Source organism: Phlebotomus papatasi, chromosome 1 (genome assembly GCF_024763615.1).
Source record: "Phlebotomus papatasi isolate M1 chromosome 1, Ppap_2.1, whole genome shotgun sequence".
In the NCBI taxonomy this organism is placed as follows: Eukaryota; Metazoa; Arthropoda; class Insecta; order Diptera; family Psychodidae; genus Phlebotomus; species Phlebotomus papatasi.
This window is the reverse complement of record NC_077222.1, coordinates 2,988,612-3,014,246: the sequence shown is the minus strand read 5'-3', so window position 1 is coordinate 3,014,246 and position 25,635 is coordinate 2,988,612. Positions and strand designations below refer to the sequence as shown.

At 33.5% G+C, this 25,635-nt stretch overlaps 1 protein-coding gene across 2 annotated transcripts in view; it reads right to left on the bottom strand.

The window, feature by feature from the left end:
- LOC129799925 (zinc finger protein 1) overlaps positions 1-25,635 on the bottom strand; it is a 200,297-nt gene that overhangs the window by 77,153 nt on the left and 97,509 nt on the right. For both annotated transcript variants that reach the window (XM_055844222.1, XM_055844221.1), the window contains exon 2: positions 23,777-23,926. In XM_055844222.1, the coding sequence (XP_055700197.1) occupies positions 23,777-23,867 (91 nt within the window). In that variant the 5' untranslated portion in view covers positions 23,868-23,926. The remainder of the gene's footprint in view (positions 1-23,776; positions 23,927-25,635) is intronic.

Below are 25,635 nucleotides of genomic sequence, written 5' to 3'. Positions count from 1 at the left end.
TAAGAGATAAACCAGGGAAAAACATCCGTAAAACGAGTAAGATGTGTTCCAGAGAATACCAATCGGATACCAATGGCAATTTACACTGGCATTCTTTAAGTGATTCATAAGAAACTCCTGGAAAGCGGGTAGGATGAATTTCAGGGAATACCAATCGAATACCAAGGACAATTTTCACTGGAATTCTTTAGGATATCGATGAAAAAAGCTTCCACAAAAAAGTGGGATATATCCCAAGGAATATCAATTATTGGGATCAATCCAGGAGAATTTTCACGATTTCCACTGGAATTTTTTAGATATTTCATAAGAAACTTCTGGAAAACGAGTAGAATGTGTTCCAAGGATTAACAGTCGAATACCAAAGACAATTTCCATGACTATTCCCTAGGTCATCGTTAAGAAACTTCCAGAAAACTATTTGGAAGTGTCTTAGTTAGAGAAAAGAAAATCAAATATCACTGACAGTTTCCATCACTGGAATTCCTTAAGTGATCCATAAAAAACTTTTAAGAAACGAATAGGATGTATCCCAGTATTACAGAAAATATCAATTCAATACCAAGAACAATTTCCAATGGTAATCACACAAATGTGAAAAATCTCCATAAAACGAGTAGAATGTTTTTCAGGAAATACCAATCGAATAACAATGACCAATGACTTCTGGAAAACGGGTAGGATGTGCTTCAGGAAATACCAGTCGAATACCAAGGAAAATTTTCACTGGAATTCTTCAGGAAATCGATAAAAAAAACTTCCAGAAAAGAAGTGGGATATATCCCAAGGAATACCAATCCAATACCAAGAAGAATATCCACTGGAATTTCTTAGATGTCTCATAAGAAACTTATAGAAAACGAGTAGGATGTATCCTAAAAAATACCAATCGAATACCAAGGACGATTTCCGCTGGTATTTCTCAGCGAATCTATAAGAAACTCCCGAAAAATAAATGGGATATGTACCAGGGAATACCATGCCAATGCCAATGCCAATGCCAACTAAGGAAAATTTCCATTGGCAATCCTCAGATAACCCGTAAGAAATTTCTGGAAAACGACTATTCCTTAGGTGATCGTTAAGAAACTTTCGGAAAACCATTAGCATGTGTCCTAATATAAAAATAATAATATATATAATCCTGATATAGAAGTGTTACTAGATATACTTAATGAGTGTTGTTATAAGATCTTAAGATTAGGACTACTTTTAATATAATTATTTTATTTCCGTTGAGTATCATTAGGAATTCATCAGAATTTAGAAATATATCTCCCTTGGTATTCGATTGGTATTCCTTCGGACCTTTGGGACATATCCCACTTCTTTTCCAAAAGTATTTTTTTTATCGATTTCCTAAGGAATGCTAGGAAATGTCCTTGGTATTCGATTAATTAGGATCTAATTAGGACACATGCTAATGGTTTTCCGAAAGTTTCTTAACGATCACCTAAGGAATGCTCTTCGAAATTGTCTTTGGTATTCGATTGGTATTCCTTAAGGAACAACTTCCAATGGTATTTGTTACACAAATGTGAAAAACCTCCGTAAAACGAGTAGAATGTTTTTCAGGAAATACCAATCGAATAACAATGACCATTTACACTTGGTATTCGATTGGTATTCCTTAAGGATTCCTTAAGGAATATCAATCGAATACCAAGGATATTTCCTGGTATTCCTTAGGAAATCGATAAAAAAAATACTGCCGGAACAGAAGTGGGATATGTCCAATGAGTCCCAAGGAATACCAATCGAATGCCAAGCACAATTTCGACGAGAATTCCTTAGGTGATCCTTAAGAAACTTGCGGAAAACCAAAATTTTTCCGAAAGTTCACCTAAGGAATGCTCTTCGAAATTGTCCTTGGTATTCGATTGGTATTCCTTAAGGAACAACTTCCAATGGTATTTATTACACAAATGTGAAAAACCTCCGTAAAACGAATAGAATGTTTTTCAGGAAACACCAATCGAATAACAATGACCATTTACACTTGGTATTCCTTAAGGAATATTAATCGAATACCAAGGATATTTCCTGGCATTCCTTAGGAACTCTATAAAAAAAATACTTCCGGAAAAGAAGTAGGATATGTCCCAAGAGTCCCAAGGAATACCAATCGAATACCAAGGGAGATACTTATATTTCTAAATTCTGATGAATTCCTATTGGTACTCAACGGAAATGAAATAATTATATTAAAAGTAGTCCTAATTTTAAGATCTTATAACAACACTCATTAAGTGTAACTAGTAACACTTCTATATCTCGAAGTGTTAATGTTTGGTTTTTTTTTTCTGGAGGTTGGGGACAAGGAGCACAAGCAAAAAAAAAACAATAAGATAATAATAATCGTTAAATTTCTCTCACTCGTGCTTTCTTTTTTTTTACTTCTTATGCTTTGTGTGTTTCCTGTGCTTCCCTGGTGTGCAAGATAAGGATAAGGTGGCAAGAAGGGACACTCTTTGTGCTAAAGATATCGACCAGGAACAACTTTTCAACCCACCGCCCCATTGTACAAGAATGAAAATGGCCGGAAGATAAGAGATGCTTGAGTGTTTCTAGAAACTAAGAGATTTCTTCCATACGCCACGGATGTTTGTGGGAATTGATGTAAAGGATTTTATGTCTCTTTGAATCCTTTTTCTCACAGACTTTCTCTGTCTCTTCACGGAGTATCCATCGATAGGAATCACTTTTATGGCTAGCTATCGCATGGTATTATAAATTGAGGTATTCCCAGAGGGAGTTTGGACATTTTTTTTCTCCTACAAAATTCCATATTACTGAAAATTTTTCTTTTATACACCAAATCCAGAGAAAAACAGGAAGAAATTTCCAGAGACGGAAATGTTAAGTTTGTGGCTTTCATGTCATTTCAAAATCAACCTGTCAATACAATCAACACTGATTTGAGAATAAGCCCAGTCTCCCAAATGACTTCTTGAAGAAATTCCATTTGATACCCAAACATAAACTCTTCAAGCATTCGTCTGACAGGATACAAGATTTTTTGGGATCCATATCCAATCCCCTTTCAAATAAAATCTCTCTCCTTTTTTTCACCCTGTGACTTTTATTGCTCCAACTCCAAAGAGATAGCAATGTTTCGGAAGTTTACGTTGCGATGATTGCCTATGCCTTATGAGATACAGAGGAGAAACGGTTGGAGACATCAACGTGAAGCTTTTGGAAGTTGCTATCTCCATGATCTAATAAAAACTAATGACCTTGAACTATTCCCTACAGCGATTTTTCAAAGGCAAATCTTAAAAAGTCTCCAGGGAAGGTATTTCTCAATCGATTTGGACAAATAGAGATTCATTTGAAAGGTCTTGGAAACCCGCATAAATTTGACATTGAATCAATGTCAAAACACTTTGCAACATACTCAAACACGAGTTCGAGCATCACGCAAAATTTGTATACTTTGATATCCCATTTCGGTGCTAAAGGCAAAAGAAATCAGTTGCTAAGGAGATTTCTATCATTTCACCAAAAGTTACAATGTTTGAATTTTGTCAACGATGAAAGACAATGACACCCTTCCTATCCCACCCCCTATTACTTATCTCTAGCCCCAACAGCCATTTGCTGCTGCCTTTTTGCATGTTAAGAGGCATCAAGTAGAGAAGCATATGAAGAACATTTAACCCATTTGAAGGATTTCTCGTGGCAGAAGGATTTCTCACCAGAAATCTCGTATCGCATTTTAAAATGGGGGCGGAATGTCCAAAGATTGTGGGTGAATTGAGGGATTTTCCCTCTAAAAGATTCTTGCTGTTTTCGTTTCTGCAAACGTGGCAAAAGTCCACAGTAGAAAGGAAAAAAAAAATAAAACACTGAAGATTCGTGTACGAGAAAATCTTTCTTACACACGAATTGAGTGATAAATGGAAAACTATCCCTTTGAATATCTCATTCAAAAAGGAACCCTTCAAAAGCATAAAGATCTTGCATAAGTAATTTTATTGACAATCCAAAATATTCAAGGCGTGTGTTGGTCATATACCCCTCCAAAGACTTAATTCTCAAATTCTATTGAGATTTTTTCTTCGATGGACAATTCTAATTGTCCATTTATTGCTACAGAATTCATTCCAAGTCCGGTCTCCCAGAGAGATAAATTGCATTTTGATAAAAGATTGCCTCTCCATGATTCACAATGTTATTATGTCCATATGGAGTGTAGTTTCGAGTAATTTAGTGGAAACGAGGGAATAACTATTAAGATTTGCTGAGATTTTTCTTCTTCCACAATCAATTAGTTTTGATAAATTTCCCGGGCCCCTTTTAACGGAAGTAAGAGTAAGGCAAAAAGAAGTAGAATGAATTAAGGCGATGTCAGTAAATTTCAGAAGTTATACCCTCTAAACGATTCCAGAAATTCTAAACGATTGTAGAAATCAGAGAAGCGACAGACCCGATTTTAAATAAATAAGAATAAATTTATTAGACCAGATACTAATCTGTAATAGTTAAAATTACTATTGTTTTGTTTTTTAATACAAATGTTAAAATGTTTAAAATGTTATTTTACTAATCATTTATCAATGTAACTATACTTTTGTAAATTTTACAAAGCAGAAACAAACGTAGCGAAATTTTTGAAGTATCCAGATTCAATTACCCGTGGTATTGATTTTAATACCAATAATTTAATACTAAAATTATACCAAATTTTCTTGAAAATAAGTGCAATTTGGATTAATTTTTATTTCTAGAACAAAGTCAAAAAATATTGCGATTACATTTAGAACATTTTGGTATTAAGTCTATAAAATTATTTTTTTAAGAGGAAATGCTATTGTTTCTATCTCAATTTGAGATTTAATTTTAGAAATTGTGGAATTAATTCTATCCTATTTCAGCATTGACTTTTAGAAGTTCATTTTCTAGGAGGGGATGGTATTGAGAAAATAATGTTCCGGTATTGATTTTATCCCATTGAGGTATTGATTTTAGAGTGTTTCGGTATTGATTCTATCCCATTTTGGTTTTGATTTTAAGGTATTTCGGTATTGATTTTATCACATTTTGTTATTGATTTTATGATATTTTTTTATTAATTCTATCCCATTTTGGTACTTATTTTAGGGTGTTTCGGTATTGATTTTATCCCATTTTGGTATTGATTTTAGGGTATTTTTTATTGATTCTATCCCATTTTTGTATTGATTTTAAGGTATTTCAGTATTGATTTTATCTCATTTTGGTATTGATTTTAGGGTATTTCGGTATTTATTTTATCCCATTTTGGTATTGATTCCGCTGTTAATTCTATCTCAGTGCGGTATTGATTGTATCCCACCGGGGGATAGGATCAATACCTTAATAAGATAGAACTGATACCATAGTACTGTCCTAAAATCAAAACCTCAACAGGGATAGAATCAATACCGAAACATCCTTTTCAATACCTCAAATGGGATAGGATCAATACCGAGCCACACTAAATTCAATACCGTAATGCGATAGATCATAACCAAAACACCCTAAATTCAATAACAAAATACGGAATCAATTCCAGAACACCCTAAAATCAATACCACAATAAAAACAATTTAATACTAAAATTAATACAGATTGTAATTGAAAATTAATGAATTTATGGTATTGAATCAATTTCAATACCAATAAATTTCTTGAAATGTATCCCAAAATACCCTAGAATTTAATACTGATGACGAGGTAGTGCAGCCCTTTTAATACCAAAAGTATCCCATAAATGTATTGATTCAACTTACCTTGATTAACTGACCACCGTGATTGATTGATTTCCTTTTGTCAATCTAGTTTACTAATTTCATGGGAAATATTATGTTTTTCTTACATCTGGCATATCTTTAGATGAGAAAAATTTCATTAAATCAAAATTTCCATCCTTTTCTTTATTAAACGTGTTGTATAAGTCTATCCCACTCTTCCGCAATCTTCTTCTTCTTTTAAACATCATGAGAAAAATTAATTTAGATTTCAACGTGAAAGAGTGAGAGAGATATACGTTTTAGCAACACGTTTAAGTAAGAAAGGGATGAAAATTTGGATTTTATGGAATTTTCCTGAAATAAAATATTTGTCGGAGGGATTAGTAAAAAAATAAATTTGGTTATATTAAAATATTTACAGAAATATTTTCCCCTTCGAAAACTTAGATAATTTCACAATTTTTTAAGGGCTGCGACTTTTTTGGTCAGTAAAAAATATAATTTGGTCAGTAAAAAATCAAATTTGGTTAGTAAAAAATAAAATTTGGTCAGTAAAAAATTAAATTTCGTCGGTAAAAAGTCAAATTTAGTCAGTAAAAAATAAAATACGGTAAGTAAAAAATAAAATATGGCCAGTAAAAAATAAAGAATCTGGTCAGTAAAAAATCAAATTTTATCAGCAAATATTTTGGTCAGTAAAAAATCAAATTTGGTCAGTAAAAAATAAAATTTGGTCAGTAAAAAATCAAGTTTGTTTAGTAAAAAATCAACTTCGGTCGGAGAAAAGTCAAATTTGGTCGGTAATGCCTCCGGCACACCTTTTAGATCAGGCAAATTTCATGAAGTCAAAATTCGGATCCCTTTCTTTCTCACATGTTTTGCATATGACTATCTCATTCTTTCGCATACCAAATTCGATTGATCTAAATTGAATTTGGAGTGATGTTTAAAAGAAGAAGAAGAGTACAAGAGAATGGGATAGACATATTCAAAGCATGTGAGAAAGAAAGGAATTCGAATTTCGACTTCATGAACTTTTCCTGATCTAAAAGGTGTGCCGGAGCCATAAAAATTTAAATTTGGTCATTAAAAAATCAAATTTCTTCAGTGAAAATTCAAATTTGATCGGTGAAAAATAAAATTTGGTCGGTTTTAATTTAATTTAATTTTTTACTGACCAAATTTGATTTTTACTGACCAAATTTGACTTTTTACTGACCAATTTTAATTTTTTACCGATTTTTTTAAAAAGTTTTTTACTGACCATATTTTGTTTTTTACTGACCGAATTTGATTTTTTACTGATCAATGTGAATTTTTTTCTGACCAAAAAGATTTTGTCTTTTTAAAGCTTCAAATTGAGCACTAATTAGCATCAGTTATATTTGAATTTTTTCAGTCGAAATTACATGTACAAAAATTCAGTGACTAATTAATTCGTTCATTTGACTATACCTTTGTCATATTAACTAAGTTTTCCAATGTTTTATATCTAAGAGAAAATGAATATTGAGTTTAATTAGACAGAAAAAATATTTGTATTGAATAACATCATTTGGTTATGGTTACAAAGCTTTGTCATTTGAATAAATACTTTAGTACATCTAACAAAAGAATACTCACGTCTACAACATGCTAATAATTTTCAACAAGAAGGGGAAATGTATTTCACAATGCATAGGTATATTGTAAATTTAACTAACGAACTTAGTTAAAAGTACAAATTTCTTTTTAGCAGTGTAGATTTCTCCCGGGAAAACTACTTGTCTAACTTTTCTATTTCCACGTAAAATGTCGATCTTTTTTGTCTGAAAAACCTAAAAATATAAAAGAGGGTAAGGGTGACCAGAAAAAAAAGAATTCTAAATATACTTTTGGGGTAGAATTTATGCGAAAATTTAGGTGGGAGTTGCAGTTATGATAAAATTTTGATTTTCTTTATGGAATATATCACTCATCCCCCCGGATTCATACTTTCACTTTTCTTTTCCACCCTCCTCGTGTCAAATAGTATTCAATAGTAGCAAAATGCAGTGAGATATGCAATAAATAAAACTAATCCATTAACTTGAGTACAAAACGGTTCAACTGTGATTTTATGCACGAGGGTTGCGTTCAAAGGGAGGAAAATCTTATGAGGAAATTTCATTGGAAAAATACATTCAATCCAATCATCATAATAGCAATCATAATTGTACTTATTAATATTTTCAACTGTTTGTATGTTTTGTCGATGGGGATTTTCTCCTTGAGACAATTCCATTGAGTTAAAATTTCCTGTGGGCTATTTGGCCAAATGGCCAATTGGCGAAGATTTTTCCTGTTTTTCTGCCGAAGTACATTTTCATGTGTGGGAAATTTTGCTCCCGAAAAATTACATTGATGCCAAAAAGTTACAATTGTCTCCCAATTCTTCTTCCGTCCTCTCTGGTTATAGCATTTAGTTTTAGCAATAATTCATCTAAATTGGAAGTTATTAACAAAAATTTGGCTTTTATCTTGACAAAATCACCAGCATAAATATAACAAACTCAGAATCTCTATGCAGAAAATTGCGTAGGGAATTGCCATTTTCGGAGGAAGAATCTTTTGAGGCAAATAGCCACGAAATGTGCCAAATAAAATCAGATATATTGTAAATACAATGCGAAATTTTTGCATTGTCTTTCATATTTTATGAGCCATTTGTTACTCATTCTGTGTCCTTTTTTATCCCACCACTCTCTTTCAAATAGGAAGGAAGTCCAAGAGATTTTATCCTTATGTTAAAATTTGTCATATCCTGATAGTAATTTCAAAGAGACACAATAATGCCCAATGACGATATTGCTTTGAGTATATTCCAAAATAAAAGGAGGATTGTCATGATATTCTTGGCTGGAATTCTCAAATATTAGTGAAGAAAGACTATTGAAGATAATTTCCTTGGCTCCATTCACCACTCAATTAATTTGATTAATGGACAAGGGTCCATATTCCACCATCTCTCCAAAAGGGATTCTTGTAACAATTGTGCCCACATTTCTGATGCAAATGGATGCATTGAGGAAAATAATACCATAAGAAAACCCATTAAAAATTACCCTACGAAAAAGAAACGGCAATGCTTAATGAATGAAACTGATTAAAATGACCCGTGCTTATGAACTTCAACTTCCTATTAGTTGCGATAACAAGTTGTACAAGTCCGTACACAGGAATGTGTTACATGTGATAAGGGTTTAGACACGATAAATGCCTCAACTGGAAATTATTTAAAATTTTCCCATTTGTTTACTAAGAAATGCAACACCGAAAGAAAATAAACGATTTTGTGTTACTTTGTACGATCTATCAATCTATAGTTAAATTAACAAATCAGGCGGAAAATTTACAAATAATTTGTTAATGAGATTAATATTTTGTTGTGTTTGCTTATTGACATAAGGCATAATTCATTTCTATCAATCTTTAGTTACTGACAAAAATTTTACATTTAGTGAGTATACTTCAGTTGAAATGTTTTCATCAACCATGGCCATATAAAACTGGAAAAAGTAGGTCTAAGTATTCGAATGAAAGTGTCTTGATTTGTTTCTTTTTATTAAAAAAAATATTGAAATAAACTGAACTGAAAGGAACTATACTCTTTTTCGTTTAATATATTTAAATAAAATCATATACTTCGGTAGGGCTGATTATAAATAGACGAACTCAAGAAAATTAAAACAATAAATAAAAAAACAGAGTAAAATTTTAAATTATACGGAGAACGTCAATTGTAAGTAATGCAGTGGAATGAGTTGTATTTTTGTAGAACTAGTCATAAAAAATTTGGATTTGGTGAAAAAAGAGAATTTTCAAAAAAATCAAAATTAATTGTGGTCTAAAGAGAATTTAATTTCTCTCAGTAAAGGACCGATTTTGATCAGTAGAAAATAAATTTCGCTTTGTAAAAATACTATTTTTTACCAGTAGAAAATCTAATTTTGGTTTAAAAAAAATCAATTTTGGTGAATCAAGTAAAAACACGATTGTGATGAGAAGACATAAACTGTCGTTAGTAAAAAAAAGCATAGCTAATTTTGTTTAGAAAAAAAGTCAATTTTTGTCAGCAAAAAAAAAACGATTTTGATCAGTAGAAAAAAATTGGTTAGAAAAGCAGACTAATTTTGATAAGTAGAAAAGCTAATTTTTGCTTAAAAAAATCAGTTTTGGTTAGTAAAAAAATACGATTGTGATCAGAATATAAACTATCGTTAGTAAAAAAAAGAATTTTGATCAGAAGAAAAGCTAATTTTGGTTTTAAAAAAAATAATTTTTTATCAGCAAAAATTGATTGTGATCAGAAGAAAAATAAATTGTGGTTAGTAAAAAACAAACAAGTTTGATCAGTAAATAGGTAATTTTGATTAGAAAAACATCAATTTTCATTAGTAAAATATCAATTATGATCAGGGGATAAAATTGATTTTCTGTATCAATTTTAGTCAATAATTTTGGTTACTACATAATCCAACTTTGTCCAATAAAAAATCGAATTTGGGCAGCAGAGACCCAAATTTGATCAAAGGATATGTCAATCTCTTCGAAACAATTTTTGTATTTTCCAGTTAGATTGTAAATGCTAATTTTATAACTTGGAATCATTCATTTTATAAATGGAAGTATACAGACTAAAATTGATTATTTACTTATCAATATTCTTTTTTTTACTCACTAAAATTGATTTGTTTTCTCTAATTAATTTTAGTGGATCAATCACATCTTTTTGATTAGTAAAATTTCATGAAATCAAAATTCACATCGCTTGTTTACTCAGTCAGACATTTTACATATCTCAATAACACTCCCGCACTTTTCTTCTTCTCTTAACCCTTTAAGGACGATTGGATAATTGGAGATCCAAAAATGAAATTTTTCCTACGGTCTCTAAAGTTGTGTATTGCTCTAAAAAGTCAGAAAAAGTAATTTTTTAGCCCCGATTTTTGACCCTCTCGTCCTTAAAGGGTTAAACTTCATAACAAATTTAAAGATAGACATGCAAAATGCTTATGGCTCCGGCACACTTTTTACATCAGGAAAAGTTCACGAAATCAAAATTCATATTTCTTTCCTTCTCGCACGCTTTGTACAAGTCTATCTCATTCTTTCCCACTCTAAATTCGACTGAGCTAAATTGAATTTGTTGTGATGTTTAAATGAAAAAGAAGAAGAGTGCGAACTAATGAAATTAATGAGATACACGCCAAGCGTGTGAAAAAGAGAAGGATTCGAATTTCGACTGCATGAAATACACTTCCCTTTCTTTCTTAAAAGTTTAGCATATGTCTATCCTACTCTTCTGCACTCTTCTTCTTGTTTTGAATATCACACCAAATTGAATTTATTTTATTCCAATTTTGAGTCCGACAGGATGAGATAGACTTAAGCGAACATTTTGAGAAAGACAGGGATGCGAATTTCGACTGCATGAAATTTTCCTGATCTAAAAGTTGTGCCAAAGCCATTATGGCTCCGGCACACCTTTTAGATCAAGATAATTTCATGAACTCGAAATTTGAAACCCTTTCTTTCTCACATGTTTTGCATATAACTATTTCATTCTTTCGCATACCAAATTCGATTAAGCTAAATAAAATTTGGAGTGATGTTTAAGAAAAGAAGAAGAGTGCGAGAGAATGAGATAGACATATGCAAAACATGTGAAAAAGAAAGGGATCCGAAATTCGACTTCATGAAATTTTCTTGGTCTGAAAGGTGTGCCCGAGCCATTAAGAAAGGAGAATTTTGATTTCACGAAATTTTTCTGTTATAATATGTGCCATTATTACACATTACATTTTTTTAGCTTGAATTAATATAATTTTAACCGACTTAATCTAACTTAAGAAAGTAAAAATATTTTAATTGATTCAAATAATTTTCTTTTTCTTTCTATGTTGATGCAAACGCTATAACACGAAATGGGAAAACAATAAGGAAACTTCATTTAGACTCTCCACCATCCTCTCGGGTTACATGCCTATTTTCTCGTGCACAAAGACCGTCTTTCATAATTTTTCCTATAACATTTAATTATAAACTTTAACACAGTATTTCTCATGTTGAAAGGTTTCGAAATAACACACCGATGGCGAAACAAAGACTTTTCAGCCTGAAAATGGAATAAAAATGAAAAAGTGAAGTTAGAGAGAAAAGCAAGAGGAAAAAAATGAAGAAAATTTTCTTCTCTGTCAGTTTCCACCCTTTTTCTCATTCTCATTACAACTTCAACCAAATTGCCAGCCATTTGAAATTACACTGCGTCTTAAGACCGAAGAAAACTCATTGGTAGAATGAGTGAAAAATAATTATTAATGAGTGTGTCATCATTTATTATTTGGGTGTTTAGCAAAAAGGCGATCTTTGCGTCCGCGTGTAAAAATTGAAAAATGACTCCAAAGACATACAAATTATTAAACAAAAAGGAATTTTCTTAACTTTTTCTCTGTCTCTTTTTTCTTTTTGTACACCATCCCTCAGATGGCACAGAATTTTATGTCACATCGCTCCAGCATGTTTTTCTTATGCTTTGGGTGTTTTTAAAATAATGAAAGGAGATTACCTAATTGTCAGTTGTATGCCTATAGGGGTGGCACTTTTGTATTATTGAGTCTCAAAAACATAGAATTAATTCATTAAAAGAAAATTTTCTCCAGAAAAGAAATTGTGATAAGATGAAGGGGGGAAAATTTTTCTGCCCACGCAAAATGGCACACAAAAGGGAGGAATTAAAATATTATAAAAGTGTTGACAATATTAATGATTGCATACTGGATGAGATATAATAAGAATTGTGCGATAAACCATTTGAATTTAGAAAGATTAATTTTCGACGTCATGATCGGGCAACTGAAAATGAATAAGAAAAGATGCGTCACCCTGAAATATTTCAACCAACATCAGGCTGATGAAAAATCAAGGGAAAAACAACATTCTATAGTTGATAAGGCAATCGAATACTGAAGGAGATTGTTGTCAAGGGGCTAATATGTACCTGAAGATAATCTACTGTAACACAGATAAAAATTTGAATAATTTTAAATGTAATCGAAAGTGGTTTTCAAGTTTTTTAACGTTTAAATGCGTAGAAACATTTGAATAGTATTTTTGACAAGGGAATCTATTTTTACTATCTAAGATATGCCAAAAATATTCATTCATTCATAACTGTATGATTCCTCTATTAAAATATAATAAAACTAATTAAAAATTTGTTAAAAAAGTTCTCTGGTAAATTCTACAAGATGTTTTTAATCTTTTTGACAAATTTGGTCCTTCGATCCGGATATTAATTACAAAATTATTTGTTTAAAGGAAAAGGAATTCCTATTGCCAGGATAAGGGTTGTTAACCGATAGTGTTCATTTTTAAGCTAACTGGGCTAACTGAGGAGATGAAAAGGTCCAATGGGCAAAGTATTAGGGAGATTCTATATCAATATGGCGTTGTTATATGACAATTTTTTGTGATAAATTTGGTATCAGGACAAAATTAAAGATTAGAGGTCACTGAAAGGCTAATATAAGTAAATCTAACAACCTTATTTAATTGGCACGAATCGCATTTTCGATTAAATTTACCCAAATTAATTATATGAAATATTAAAAATTTGTCATATGGCATTGTCATAGTGTTACAGAATTCCCCTGCAGGAGTTATAAAGGATTCATATCGATTTTAGAGATAAATCTTCCACAAAGTTTAATAAGTTCTTAACTCAATGACTTAATTTTAAGGAGTTGTAAAATGTTCAATAAAATAAAAGAAAAAAAATATAAAAATGAGACAAAAGTCAGCGTTTTTTTTGGCGAAAAATGAAAATATTATGGCATGACTCAGCCTTAGCACTAAGCACTTAAATCAGCCATTTGTAAAAGTCCTAAATTAAGTAGTTTGTATTAAGGATATTGTTGGGTATCGACCCAACGACAGATGTCGTAAGCCATGCCTGACGTCATCGCGGTCACATGACCCTTCCGCGCTCTTAAAGCGTCACTTCCAATACGATTGGCTTGAACTTAGTACGCCATTTATATGCTCTTCATTTTATTGAAAATATATCTTGTGAATTAGCTCTAACAGTGCGTATTTCATTGCGAAACCACTCCTCAATTGGCATCCCTATCATCTATACTCGAACACTGTTTCGGCGACGATTCAGGGATTAAATATTGATTGTTGCAGGTAGGCCACACCACAACAGATATGAAATGTATTTTTATTAAGTTCTTAATTAAGAATTTTTGACCAAGTAATTTTTAAACAGTTACGGTTAAAAGATTTTTATAACTTCGTTGATGCCATCAACTAAAGTTCAAGTGTATTTTATCCCCATATTAGTTACTGGTTTGTTATTCAGGTGAGAATAAATCAGACGATATTTTGACGGTTAAATCCGAAAAGCGCTATAAACACAGAGTAAAATCGGAAAAAGTGCTTTTACTAATTTGAAATGTCTTTTATTATATATTATGAGCTTCGTAAAGAGATAGAAATTATTTAATTTAAATATAAAATGGATTTACGGTGAATTTTGAAATAAACGTTGCATAAATTCTTTTTTTTTTTTTTTTTTTTTTTTTTTTTTCACTATTTTACAACAAATTTATTTACAATCTGTCATCATTATGAGACATTCAGTAAATTATTTCACAATAATACAAAAGGTGGAAAACAGATGCAATAATAACCATTGTCATAATTGCAAAGAACATCGCTCACTACATCAAATCCAGGTCCAAAACCTCGATACTAAATCACACCACCGAAGGCCACCTTGAGGGGAGGTCCAGTGGGTCAACGCGCTTTAATCGTCTATAACGCTTGAATGGCAAGCGCTGTGCAAGTACGTTTTGATGGCACTCAAGTTTTTGAATATAACATGGACTGAGCCGAAGAATCTGTTCCTTAACAGAGAGAACATGAAGGTCACGGTGAATTGTGTCGTTTTTGATGTACCAATCCGCGTTCGCCAACTTTCTCAAAACTTTGGATTGGTAGGCTTGCAACATTTTCAAATTTGTTTCGCTGGTGGTACCCCAAATTTGGATTCCGTAGGTCCAAATAGGAACAATGATAGCCTTGTATAACATAACTTTGGATTTCAGGGAGACGGGAGAATTCCTACGCATGAGCCAATAGAGACTGCGCTCCTTAATTCTCATTTGTGCGATCTTAGCCTTAATGTGACACTTCCAATTTAATTTTTTATCCAGGTGCAGGCCGAGATATTTGACTTCATTTTTTTGAGGTATTTGGATGTTATTTAACTTCACTTTAGGGCAAGACCTTCGTTTCAAAGTAACTTGTAAGAATTGTCCAACTTGTAACACTATGTCCAACTTGTATCACTTTACCCTAGTCTGAAACTTTTTAAATCTAAGAACATTTCTTTTTGGATATCATTCCTAAGCTTAAACCCAATTTCCCTGGAGAAAATATTGTAAATGTGCCAGATTTCGGCATAATTGCATGCAAGAGCCAAAGTCTCAAGTTTGAAATGCAATATTTTTAATACAGATAGAATATTTTTGTAACCTTTTTATAAGGAGTGTTGTTTGGAGCCTTGCAGACAGTTTATTGTCTTTCTTTTCTCTAAAATTATTCTTAATACATTTTAAAATGAACAAAAATGTAGACATAGCTTTGGTTGTCTATTTCGGCCACCTTAATTCTCATTTCCTTGACCTTGCGGAATTCTTCCAATATCTTTTTCACATTATCTTGTTTGTCGAAGCGACATTTTTTTGTTATTTTTTTGCCAGAGGGGTGACTTTAGCCCTCAAAAATGCGACCGGTTTTAGTGTAATTTTTTCCCTGTTTTCGTACACATTTCACGAGATATCTTCAAAACTACGTAGGTTGCCAATTTGGGGTTTTCGGTTGCCTCTTCGTTATTAAATTGGCTTTTATTTTGTATTAGTATTTTTTGCTAATTCATTCTACAATGACAGAAAACAGCTAATAAACTCAAAAGTTTTTTCGGCTCGCTTGAAAAATATGGGAAAAATAGGAAATGTCATGCCCCTGTTTTTTGCATTGTATAATCTCTAGAGTGTGCAAAAGCTAAAAATTCATGGAAATTTGAGGAACAAAAAGGTGGTCGGAATTGCAAACTGGTCGAAATTTGGTACACTTACTCTATATTCGGGAACGTTTTTGTACCTTAATCTAAATTCGTATAAATCGTTTAAATCGTGAGAATTTCCATTCCTTGAGTTGTCTGCCCCTTGATTGTGGTTTGATTTGAGAACGAGGTGATTCGGGTGAACGTTTGAGTGGTTTTTTTCATGTTCCAGCCTCATTCAAGCAATTTCCTTTGCATCATTTTGCACTGATCTTGCCACCACATGAGAAGACAAGAGAGTAATTGACAACCTGACAGTGGAATCATCACAAAAGTCTGAGATAAGAAATTGCGATTAAACTGCGAGATGCGCTCATAATTGCCTCATGAAAATTTTCATATGCACATATCAAGAGAGAAGGAAGCTCAAGTCATTAATTACCGACCTCCTTCTACCCCGTTGTTGACAGACAACACAACAATTCTTTAAAGTTTTTTGCGTGAATGGAATTTGCATATCAAAGAAGCGAATTGTTGTTGCAACAAGAGATTTTTTTTTCACCGAACACACACTATACTTCTTCACCATATAATTCTTTTTAATATTAAAATATCAACCAAATGATCCATGCATGAGTTGATAATTGTGGCCTCGTCATTCGCGAATAACCATTTCCTCCTCGCCAGAGAGTCTGCCAGCCATTCTTCATGTTCATCACCCACGAAGATTCCACATCCCCTGGTGAAAACCCCTTGCAGGGATTTTTCAAACTCAACAGAACACACACAAAAAAAGACTCTCTGATACTTTGGAGAAATTGTGGAAAAATTTTCGGCTGAGTGAGTCAATTTGCAGAGAATATGGTTTGTGAATTGAGGAGACCATCCCAGTGCGTTCTCTCCATCATCCGGCAGCGAAAATTGCCACGGAAATGACGAACGGAAGTGAACTGAAGGCGCGTGGCGAGGTATTGAATTTGAGACGCACACTCAATAATCTCTCATCCTATTTTCTTCCCATTCCAAGGGGTGCAACTATCTGATGGTCTCAAGACCCAAATATTTTAAATAGATAAAGCAAAATCCTAATAAAAAATCTATCAAAGCATTGTTGCTTTAATCATTCTTTGTGACATGAAATTTTTCAAAAAATCAACTTTAAAGTGTTATACTTCGAAATGTACTCGATAGATTTCCAGATTTAAGTATTTTATGGAAAGGTCTTGACCAGGTCTACCCTACAATAAAATCTCAAGAAAATTCCATGGAGATATTTTCCCCTTGATGTAATCCAAATGCAAAAATATCGTACAGTTGAAGTTTATAGCAAAGTTATAGAGTTGTGAATGAGGAGCAAAAATTCCTTGTGGGTTGCAAAAGGAAGAAAACCATCTCAGATAGACGAGAAATGTTTGACGACTGATGTTCGGTCAACCGCACAAACTAACTTCGACCCAAGATCTCTTCACAGAGAAACTTGTATCGGAAACTGCTTTCAACTGGACCAAACTTTAAATGAGACGACTCTTGAGATTGCCCCCAAGGCCAAATTCACTTCCTCCATCCGGATCAGCAATTTGCATTAGAGATCCCAGGAGGAAGATAGTGACAAATTTTGGCGGTAGGAGAAGGTACCATTGAAAATCATTTTTATTGCTAATGTCTCCCACTGAAATGTTCAATCCTCTGGGTGAATTTCAAATCAATACATGAGATCAAAATCGACGCCCTCGCTAGAAATTGTATTGAAAGTGAGTGATAAGAATGTATAGGCTTATGCAAGTTGTGATTCTTTTGCTGGAAATTCTGTTTTTTGCAGCTTGAAAAAATAAAAGGGTTAAAGAAAGGTTAGAAAGACCTAGGTTGTTCCACTGTGACTTGCAGGTTTTCCCGCTAGAGGGAATTTAAAGCGTTGTGGAGGACGCTAAAGAAGCTGCATCTGGCAGCACTATATCACGCTTTAGATATGATAAAATGAGCTTTAAAATTAGGCTTAATTTAATACATTTTGACGTTTTGTTTCTATCAAAAATTATAGGCAATCAAACATGGAGTTAACTACCGTCGAGATTCGTCCAGTTTTGAAATTCTTATGCACGAGTATTCAAAAAAACCAAATAAAAAGATTAAAGACGGCAATTTAAAACTGAAGACAATTGGAAGAGCGCTAGCTCTAAGTTGCAAGGGTACCAGGTTCAAATCCTTTTTAGTTTGCCTGAAATTTCTGAGCGGCTTATCAAAAGCCTTTTGGCGTCTTATGCCCTAGACACACTTGCGACTTAAGCCGAGAGACGACTTAGTGGAAAATTATGGAAATGATGTCTAACCATTATTTCGAATATAATTACGCTAAGCAGCCTCTCGGCTAATCCTCAGGTCTGTCAAGGCCCTTAGGCTTTTTTGTTTTTCCCTTTGTTATGATTATTTTGCTTTTTCTTTTGTAAACTCCTTTTGGGTGATGCAGATGGCTCATACAACCTGAGAAAAAGTTTTCCACAGTTTTCACTCTGGAAGTTGGTCATCAACGCTAAGACGGCGGTGGCCGCTATTACTCAAATGTGAAATTCTTTAAACTCTGTACTTCTGAAATATGCTTTCAAGAGTACTAGCTCAAAATCAGTTATATAATAATAATAATAATAATAATAATAAATATATTTAAATGCATCCAAACAATTTTTACTGAATTTAGCAGCTATCCGATCCGATTTTCGAAGTTGCCTAAGAAGCAAAATAGCTGCCTTATAGAACCAAGTATTAGACAAGTCTTTTAGTGCACTTTTAAAAGACTTAAAGTGAAAATTTTCTGTTGAAATTCCTATAGCAGCTCTTAAGATCCTCAAGAGTGCGTGCGCCACTTTACTTACAGTAATCTCAGTGATGGAAGCAAGAGCGTTGTAAGTAAATAAATAGATTTTTGGTTCTATAGTGCCTTACTAAGGGAATTCTACAAGACTATTTTAAGAAAAATTTTCTGCTTGGGTGGCCATCTTCGCAATAGGAAACATACGACAAGTATGTGATGGATGGTTATATGCAACAATAGGCTATACAGGGAGTTCCGCTTTGAAAGAATTTTTCGGGACCGAAAAAAAGTCCGTGAATTCACTCCAGTGACACAGTAAAATTGCATATCTGCAGGAGATATCTTTGGGATAAGTTATGGAAAGGCCATGATCTGTGCAAGTTATTTTCGGCGCCCATTTTTCAGCTTATTTTCTGCACCACTGATTCAAAAGAAATGTATTTAAAATTTAGACTGTGAAAAATATTTGCATACATTTAGGAGCATTTCAAAAATGAGCTCCCAATAGTAGGCAATTCATATAAAATTTCTTTCAGTCCGTTTTCTCTCAAGCCGGAACTCCCAGTGCAATGTGAACAGAGGCATATCCGCCATTTGGGTTTGGAGGCTAGTCACCAACGCTAAGACGGCGGCGGACACTCGGTTTTAGGACTATTTAAAGACACATCGTGGTTAAAAAAAATGTGTAATAGGGTCAAAGGAACACCTCTTCGACAGGGAACCCCTATTGGCACTTTTGTCAAAATGTGGAAATTTATTTAATGTATCTCATAAAATGTATGATGTTTTCTCATTAATTTATACGTTTTCCAATAAAGATAAATGTTCAAATTTTGTATTCCAAATGGTACAGAGTAAAGGTGTCAATAGGTCCTGACACGAGTTCTTAAGGTGTCAAAAGGTGTTCCTTTCACCCTAAATAAAATAAGAAAAATAACATCAACCAGAAGGAGTTAACAGAACTGCAGCATTACAATAGCCGTGAATCCGAAAGAATCAAAGACAAATTGCACCCTTCGCTAAAAGATAAAATCCCCAAACAAGGAAGCTGAAAGAAATAAAAGCCTGAGAGTGAATTTCCACACTGAATTCTTGCAAAATGATGTTACTACAAGACGAGAGCGATTTATCGACAAGATATGAGGCAATTGAAGATTGATTGGAAATGTTTAGCATAGTTTCTTCCACCTTCCCAGCCCCCTCCCATTCCCTTTATTAATCTTTTCCTCCTCATACTTTGCAATATGGAAATTTTATGGGTGTTTTAATTTAACTGGCGAATCCACTTGACGAAAATTCCGTGGCGTCCGCAGGAGATATTGCAAAAGGAGTCACGGAGACAGAAGCATGAAGACGCTGGTCAGCTCGGAAATGCACTTTGGCTCTCACCAAGTGGGAGACTCTCACAGCCCCCAGAGTTTGCCTGTTCAGCGGAAACGGAAACGCCATCGGCACCAACTCTCCGTGCGGTGGAAAGTTCTCCTCTGGCAACAACTTTGGATGCAGAGGAACTGAAGGCGAAAACCACTTTCTCGGCAGTGGCTCCTTCTGCTCCAGCAACTCTCTCAGGGAAGGATGGTCAGTGGGTGAGATTGGGGAGGATATTCACAATTGAAATGCTTGGCATTCCTAACGTCTTATTTGTACAGCATCATCGTAAGATTGAATGAATTATAAGAAAGTTGGAGTCTCAATTTCAAATTAAATTTCCTTCTCAATATGCGAATCTCTTCATCATCTCTCACTCCCCTCCGCTGCCTCAGGAAAATCCCAGAGTCCACACTCACTGGGAAAAATTGTACGACTCTCCCAATGACCAAAGGGGATGTTTATTTAATTATGAGGAGCAATTCTTCAGCATTCCCAAGATGCCATTTAAATTGAAACTCATTCCTTTGAAAGCACTCATAGACTTTTACACAGGACATTCCAAGAAGTATTTTAATTGTCCAAAAGAGTCTTATAGCGGTGTAAAAGGGACATTTTATGGAACCTGGACTAGTTTGAAGACATTTAAGAGAATTCTCTGAAAATTTATTCGGATCCTTTTAAGTAAAAGTGACCCCCTGATTGGGACGAATTTATAAGAAAAGGTTTATAAAGATACATATTTCTTGAAAGAATAACATAATGTTCAAAACAAGTAGTGTTACAAAATCTGTTGAGATCAAATGCCCTACAATCACTTTGTTAGTTACTAAATTAGAATCATAAGTTAATTTATATTTATTTATATAAATTACTTTCATTACAGGTAACTTTAAAAACATAAATAGGGGTACTGCGTCATTCACGACAGACCTTCCTTCATCATTTCTACAATACACTCTAGGATCCCTCATAGATTAAAGTACATGCTTTAGAGTGAAAATTCCAGTTTATTGGCTAGGATATCATTTTTACATTTAAGCCCTATACTTCAGGAGAGCAACACGTATGAGTTTGTGACAAGGAACTATATTGAGAAGGAAAGGAGCTTCAAAATTTGGTTTAACGTAATTCCAATCAAAATAATTATCAGATTTCATTTTCAATCGTTTCTGATTAATCCGTCTCTCGTCTAATACCGGCTTCAGACCTAAGACTTAGCCATATGGCTTAACATCTCTAATTTCTTATCAGTTAAGATTTTTTGGATAATTTTGACTTAGGATTGGATAATCAGAGTATATGATCTATTAGATTCTGTTGAACTGATAAAATTCCTTGTTGCTTAGGATTTTGAGACCTTAGAGAACTGGGCTAAACTTCTAGTCTGAAGACCACTTTAAGCTGAGAAACGGCTTAGTTAGTGGGAAACAGATAGGAATTCAGTCAAATCATTATTTTGATCATAATTACGTTAACTTTTTTTTACCTGACTTTAAGCTTGTTCCAGAGCTAAAGGTCAAATGGTAAGATACATATATTGACTTCCGGTCTTCGATGACCCCCAATAATAAAAACCATATCTCTAGACGTTTTTCCCCCTTTGCCCCTATCCCCTTCCAATCCCTAAAATACATGTTTTTTCGATTTTTCTCAAAATTGTCCCAAGCTTTGTCAATGATTTTCGGATATGTTTTAGAGCTAATCCAGGCGTATATTTCGCCCGAACATACCTATGACCCGAAAATCCTCTAATCTGAATTATTGAAGGTTAACGACATTACAGGGCCCATTTTGAACCGATTTAGTTAAATTTGGATTTTTTGGAAAGGTATTGAAATTTCGAACCCGGCTGCATCGGCCTTCATCGGCAATGAACCGGTTAAGTACCGATTTTTGAATAATTTACATCCCCAATAAATTAAATTCCCTAAAAACATATTTTTTTCGGTTTTTTCAAAATTGTCTCAAGCTTTTTTCAATGACTTTTGGATATGTTTTAGAGGCGGTCTAGGCGTATATTGTGCCAGAACATATCTATGACCGGAAAATTCGCATTTTGAATTATTGAAGATCAACGACTTTGGAGAGCCCATTTTTGGACCGATTTGGTTAAATTTGGATTTTTTGGAAAGGTATTGAAATTTTGAACCCGGTTGCATCGGTCTTCATCGGTAATATTGAGGTAGGGGCTCTGCTACCGAAAGTCATAACAGTATGTAATTTTTTAGGAAACGTTTCTGCAAGTTTACATCACAAATGTTTTGCATTATTTATCTTTGTTTTTTGAAACTGTTCCACAGAAAATTTAAAAAACTTTATCGATATAATAATGTAAGTTTTCCTTAAAAAATTCAAGACAATAATTCGGTAGGGGAAAGCGCTCTACCTTCGATCGTTTATGCCTTCGAAAAATGTGAATTTTCTTTAATTTTTCTTAAAAAAAAATTACATAGAAATGTGTAAGTCTCTTAGGAAAAAAAAAAGAAAATTCACATTGTTCGAAGGCATGAACGTTCTAAGGGAGAGTACTTTCCCCTATAGTATCGATGTATTTATTATTAAATGGCACTGAATGGATCAAGTGGTAAAGAACTCGCTCAATGATGCAAGTGTCCCGGGTTCGAATCAGGGCGGAGCATTCCTATACATTTTCCGTACAAAAGTATGGTAATATTTTTTCTTAAGTGATTTTTTACTTTTTGTATAAAACCAAATGCAATCATTTTAAATCTTTTACCAAATGAAAGAGTAACTAATGTTATGTTATTGGCTCAAAATTTATAATGATTGCACGAGGATAACAGTTCCTAAAACTTATATAAAAAAGACGTAAAATTCGCAATTTTTTGAATTTTTCTGATAATTTTTCTATTTGTAACATCAGTAACATTTTAAATTCAATAAAAATATATTCTCTGTACATGTGCCTACCATTTCGTGTTATATTTATTTTTTGTGGAATCTAAGACTTAAAAATTATAAAGAATTTAAGAAAAATATACCATTTCTGAATTAAAAGACTCCATCCGTTAGTTAATCATTCTAGGTTTGAATCCCCTTTAGGCCACGAGCTATTTTCTGTATTCAGCGCCACCACGCGGTGAAAATCACCATACTACTATGGTAAGTTTTATGTTATTATTACGTAAATGTGATTTCTCTCATCCGAAACCTTTTCAAAAGTTACGAATTTTCGAATTTAGGAGATTTACTAACAAAGGAACCATGTGAAACCTCCACTTTTCGCTTATTTTGCTTCTTGGGTAGTCATTGAATATTTGTTATTTGGGTATCCTTCCGATAGTGTTTTTTTTTAACACCAAAAGGAAAATACTCATCTTGCCTGGACATTGATTGTTAAAAATAATGGTTGTTGAGAGTGTCTCACGGATGGGATTATTAATAAATTTATGGTGTGTAATCGGGACTTATTAGTTCGTTATGAGATACTTAAATATCTTATGGAATGGCTTGTAACATTATTGGTCAAGTTATGATACCCCAAAAGTGCTTTTCTTTCACACTTTATGATAGTCTTCACGATTCTTCTAGCCAAGAGTTAGATATGGCATATAAATCTTATAATATTCCTTTCGCTGCAATATTGGTCCTCAGGGGAGTGATAAAATTTCTCTTTTGGGGGATCAGTTTGTCCTCAATTTTTTTTTGACGTTCTTCCAAAAGGGGGTTGCTATCTTTGATAATTTGAGGAAAAAGAAATACCCCAAAAAGAAGGCCAGATATAAAATTTCCTTAAAGATTTTGTGCCCCTTGGGAAAAATTTCTCTTACTCACCTTTCTCCAGATCACTTTCCCTGATTATCTTCAGTGGCAGGAGGCAGGGAACAGATTTAGGCTTTCTGGGCAGTTTGACCATATTCCTCATTGAGAATATCCCTCATGAACTGTATCTCTTCTCTCTCCCTCCATCTAAGGCTCAGAAATCTGCAAGAAATAGGAAAGACAAAGATCACATGAGGCTAAGTATTAATACATATTTTTATTATATTTATTTTATTACATAATACTGTCGATAAAATGTTCCGATAAATAAAATTTATTTATGAATAGACACGAAACCAATAACTGTGTCGAATGTGGCGATTTGGGTGAGGGCAAGATGACAACATGAAGGCATCTTCCGCATCCCAGAGTCACCCCTTGTTATCGATACAATGTCTGGAACGACGGATGAGACACGCCAAATTTGACGACTCTCAAAACGCACCCCAAAAATTGCAGAGAGGAAAAGAGTAAGGGATAAAAATATACAAAAAAAAACCCAAAGTATGGGCGGAAAAATCTAAAACGAGAAGTATTTTTGGCTATAAAATTAATGACCTGAAGATGTTTATCTCCAACACACAATTGACGATATCTGACAAGGAAAATCGCGTTGAGAAAACTGCCGAGAGAACATTAGATTTTTTAGGGGGATTAGTGCATCAAATTTTCCCTTTTGCACATTGTTTATTGCAAAATTTATTTCTGCATCCCAAACTCTCCTGTCTATTGCAAAACTTTCTAACTTTCCCTTTATTTGGGGATGTCATTCAATTGCGTGATGAAAAAGTACGTTACGTTTGAATTTATTTACTGTCGCTTAAGTAGCGTAACTTAATGTTTAAATACGTGGCGTAATTATACATTTTTCTTCTCTTAATCCATAAAATTTTAAATCAATTTATATGTGTAATTTTTTACAGCTGGATGGTAGATGGCGTAAACTGAACGTATTTTCATCGGGTAATACTGTTTCTAACTTAAGGATGCAGCGCCACTATTAAGATTTATATCACTAACCCTTTGAGGACGATTGGAACACCGGTGTCCCATAAGGAAATAATTTTTGTTCTCTTAAACAATAATAATTTAAATCAGTAGGTGTGCAATTTTATACAGCTGGTCGGTAGATGGCGTAAACTGAACGTATTTGCATCGGGTAATACTGTTTCTAACTTGAGGATGCAGCGCCACCATTAAGCTTTATATCATTAACCCTTTAAGGACGATTGGAACACCGGTGTCCCATAAGGAAAATAATTTTTCCTGACTACCTAATGTTATTATTTTCTTATGTTTGTACGTAATTGCAAAATTGAAAGTTGAAGGAATCTAGGATATTTTTTGCAAGTCTCTAGCTATTTGCTAGGGTAAGTGTGCCAAATTTTAGCATAGTTGCATATAAGCACCGAAGTCCTAAGTTTGAAATGCAATATTTTTAATTCATATTGATATTTTTTGTTAATTCCTTTTCGGGAGGGTTGTGTGGAACCTTGAAAACTAGTTTATCATCTTAGTTTTCTTTAAATCACTTGATAAAATATTGAAAAATTATTAAAAATATGGACATTGCTTTGGGTAGTATTCCGACCACTTTGAGTGAAATACCGGCCACCTTTTTGTCTGATTTTGTGACGCAATGGATAGAAAATTTTAAAACGTCAAACGGAACGAGCTTAATACGTTTATATGACCCACAAACCCAGAGATCTTCCGTGTAATTTTTCCTGAAGAACTGAAGAGTAGCATCTCAAATTTACGCCCAGATTCCCGTAGCAATTTGCCCTTCTTGAACTCTTCCAAGGCCTTTTCTGCATCATCTTTTTCATACAAGCTATGGTTTTTCTCTCTGAACATTGTAGAACTCAGAA